Source organism: Gossypium hirsutum, chromosome D13 (genome assembly GCF_007990345.1).
Source record: "Gossypium hirsutum isolate 1008001.06 chromosome D13, Gossypium_hirsutum_v2.1, whole genome shotgun sequence".
Classification (NCBI taxonomy): domain Eukaryota; kingdom Viridiplantae; phylum Streptophyta; class Magnoliopsida; order Malvales; family Malvaceae; genus Gossypium; species Gossypium hirsutum.
Genome location: NC_053449.1, coordinates 34,290,840 through 34,292,840, shown reverse-complemented (window position 1 = coordinate 34,292,840; position 2,001 = coordinate 34,290,840). Strand labels below are relative to the sequence as shown.

At 32.5% G+C, this 2,001-nt stretch overlaps 1 protein-coding gene across 1 annotated transcript; it reads left to right on the top strand.

The window, feature by feature from the left end:
* Positions 1-587: 587 nt before the first annotated feature.
* Positions 588-1,620, top strand: LOC107894334 (uncharacterized). Its single transcript, XM_016819618.2, has 4 exons — positions 588-594; positions 678-854; positions 1,346-1,444; positions 1,557-1,620. The coding sequence occupies exons 1-4, from the start codon at positions 588-590 to the stop codon at positions 1,607-1,609; spliced, it is 336 nt and encodes a 111-aa protein (XP_016675107.1). The 3' UTR covers positions 1,610-1,620.
* Positions 1,621-2,001: the final 381 nt, after the last annotated feature.

Genomic DNA, 2,001 nt, shown 5'->3' with positions numbered 1-2,001 from the left:
GGTTTCTTGATTTTCTTGAAAACAAGAAAGTGAATCTTGATTTTCTTTTTAGGGTCTTGGTAACGAAGTTTTGGATGGTCCCGTTCAATCTTGCTCGGATTTGCTTGGCCTTCGACCTCATTATTGGGCCTTGAGAAAATTTTAGCCCATCACGTTCATGAGCTTGATTTTAGACCTTGCGACTCGTATCAATGTTCGTTTAACTTAAACGAACGAACATGAACATATAATTTTAAGTAAAAGAACATGAACAAACATTTTAAAATTATTAATGAATACGAATAAGCTTAAAAATAAACAAATGAATATGAACATAGATCTATTTGTTCAAACTTAGTTGATTTAAATTCCCTAATATTTGGTTTTAACCCATGCTTTAAAACTCGACTCTACCAAGAGTTTCAAAGAATTCACACGGTAAGATCACTTTCACCCATGCCCTCAATGGATCAAACTCTGACAAGTTACTTTAGAGGAGCTTGTTGACCAAAAATCCAGTGGCCTAAAGGAAGAAGGCACGTTGGAAAGCACAGCAAAAACCGATTGCTAGGTTGAAGGGTAGAGGTTGAAAGTTGAAAGAAAAGCAGATGGGATGTACAGTATACTAACTTACCTACCAGCCCAATGCCAACATTCAGACATTGCTTATCCATTAAGCTTCTTTCCAATATTTTAAGTGTATAAATACATAATAATAATAATCTCAAAGCATATTCAGCCAGACGGAAGAAGAGAAAAAGAAAAATGCCGCCACCAGGATGGGGACCACCTCCAGGAGGACCGCCGGGGCCTCCCGGTTTATGTGGCTGCTTTGATTTTATTTGCGGTGGTATTTGCCGTCTTCTTTCTTCTTGGTGAGTTAGATAGGCTTACTATCTTATGATTACAAAGATCATATAAATGTATTGTTTGGGAGCCTTTTTTGATCATATGTATGTATGTATGCATTTTTAACTCTTTATCATGCCTTGTTAAATCTTTTTTGATCTTATGTTAGTTTTGCATTTTTTGTATCTCTCTTTCTTTAATTTATTAATCCTCCATCAATTTTAAATAGATTAAAAAGCATTTAATTGTTTATTTAATGTAGACTATTACTGTTAGATACTTTAAACCAATTAAAAGTGAACAATTTAATTTCAAACACTAGATATTAAAAAAAATACGAATTTTAAATCTTATGTATTGACTTGATGACTAGGATATTCTAGATGTGATCTGGGTTTAAGTTAGTTATGGATTTTGAGTATTTCAATAATAAGTCCGCATTTTCCTTTTCCAATTCAAAGTTAGGAGACTAAATTGCTAACCTCGATTCCTGTTTTCTTTTATTTTGGGGGTACAGTTTTTATGTTCTCTGCTGCTGCTGCATATTTGAAAGCTGCTGTGGGCCAATGTTCGGCGGGCCGCCTGGGCCACCTGGGCCAAGACCTTTTTAATTATAGTACTCATCTCTTTTGCCCTTTTACCCTGTTGTTGATTTGTGTTTTAGGCTGTTGTGAACTGTGATGTGAAACAAAAATCTAATTCTGCCCCTTTCTGTTCTTTCTTGCCAGCATGGAACATGGTTCCAGTCCACGCTTTTCTTTGTTCTAAAATAAGAAATTAAAGGTTAGAATATGTTGTAATTTTTATGCATTTTATACCTTTATAATTTATTCTCTAACTTTTATTTTTAAGAATATATATATTTCTTTTTATTAAAATATATATATAATTTAAAATTTTAAGTCCAGTTTGCGCCATTAAAATTCTTTTATCGAATTTTTTGGTGTTTTTGAAATTCTAAAAAAAATTTCATTTGATAGCCATGCAACAATAACATTAGAAATATTTATTAGGATTGTTTTCTTAAAAATACTCATTCGAAATTCTCATGATAATTTTTTTCTCTTGAAATTAGAGGTGAGTGTTCGATCGAAACGAGTGAAAAAATTTCGACTTGACGTGTCCTATTTTATCATACTAACACGATTTAAAATTTTTTTTCTAATTGAGTTG

Bases quoted from the DNA above. Each gene is read 5' to 3' on its own strand.
- LOC107894334 (XM_016819618.2), top strand. The intron at 855-1,345 runs GTGAGTTAGATA...TTGGGGGTACAG, and splicing joins TGCCGTCTTCTTTCTTCTTG to TTTTTATGTTCTCTGCTGCT. The intron at 1,445-1,556 runs GTACTCATCTCT...CTTTCTTGCCAG, and splicing joins CCAAGACCTTTTTAATTATA to CATGGAACATGGTTCCAGTC.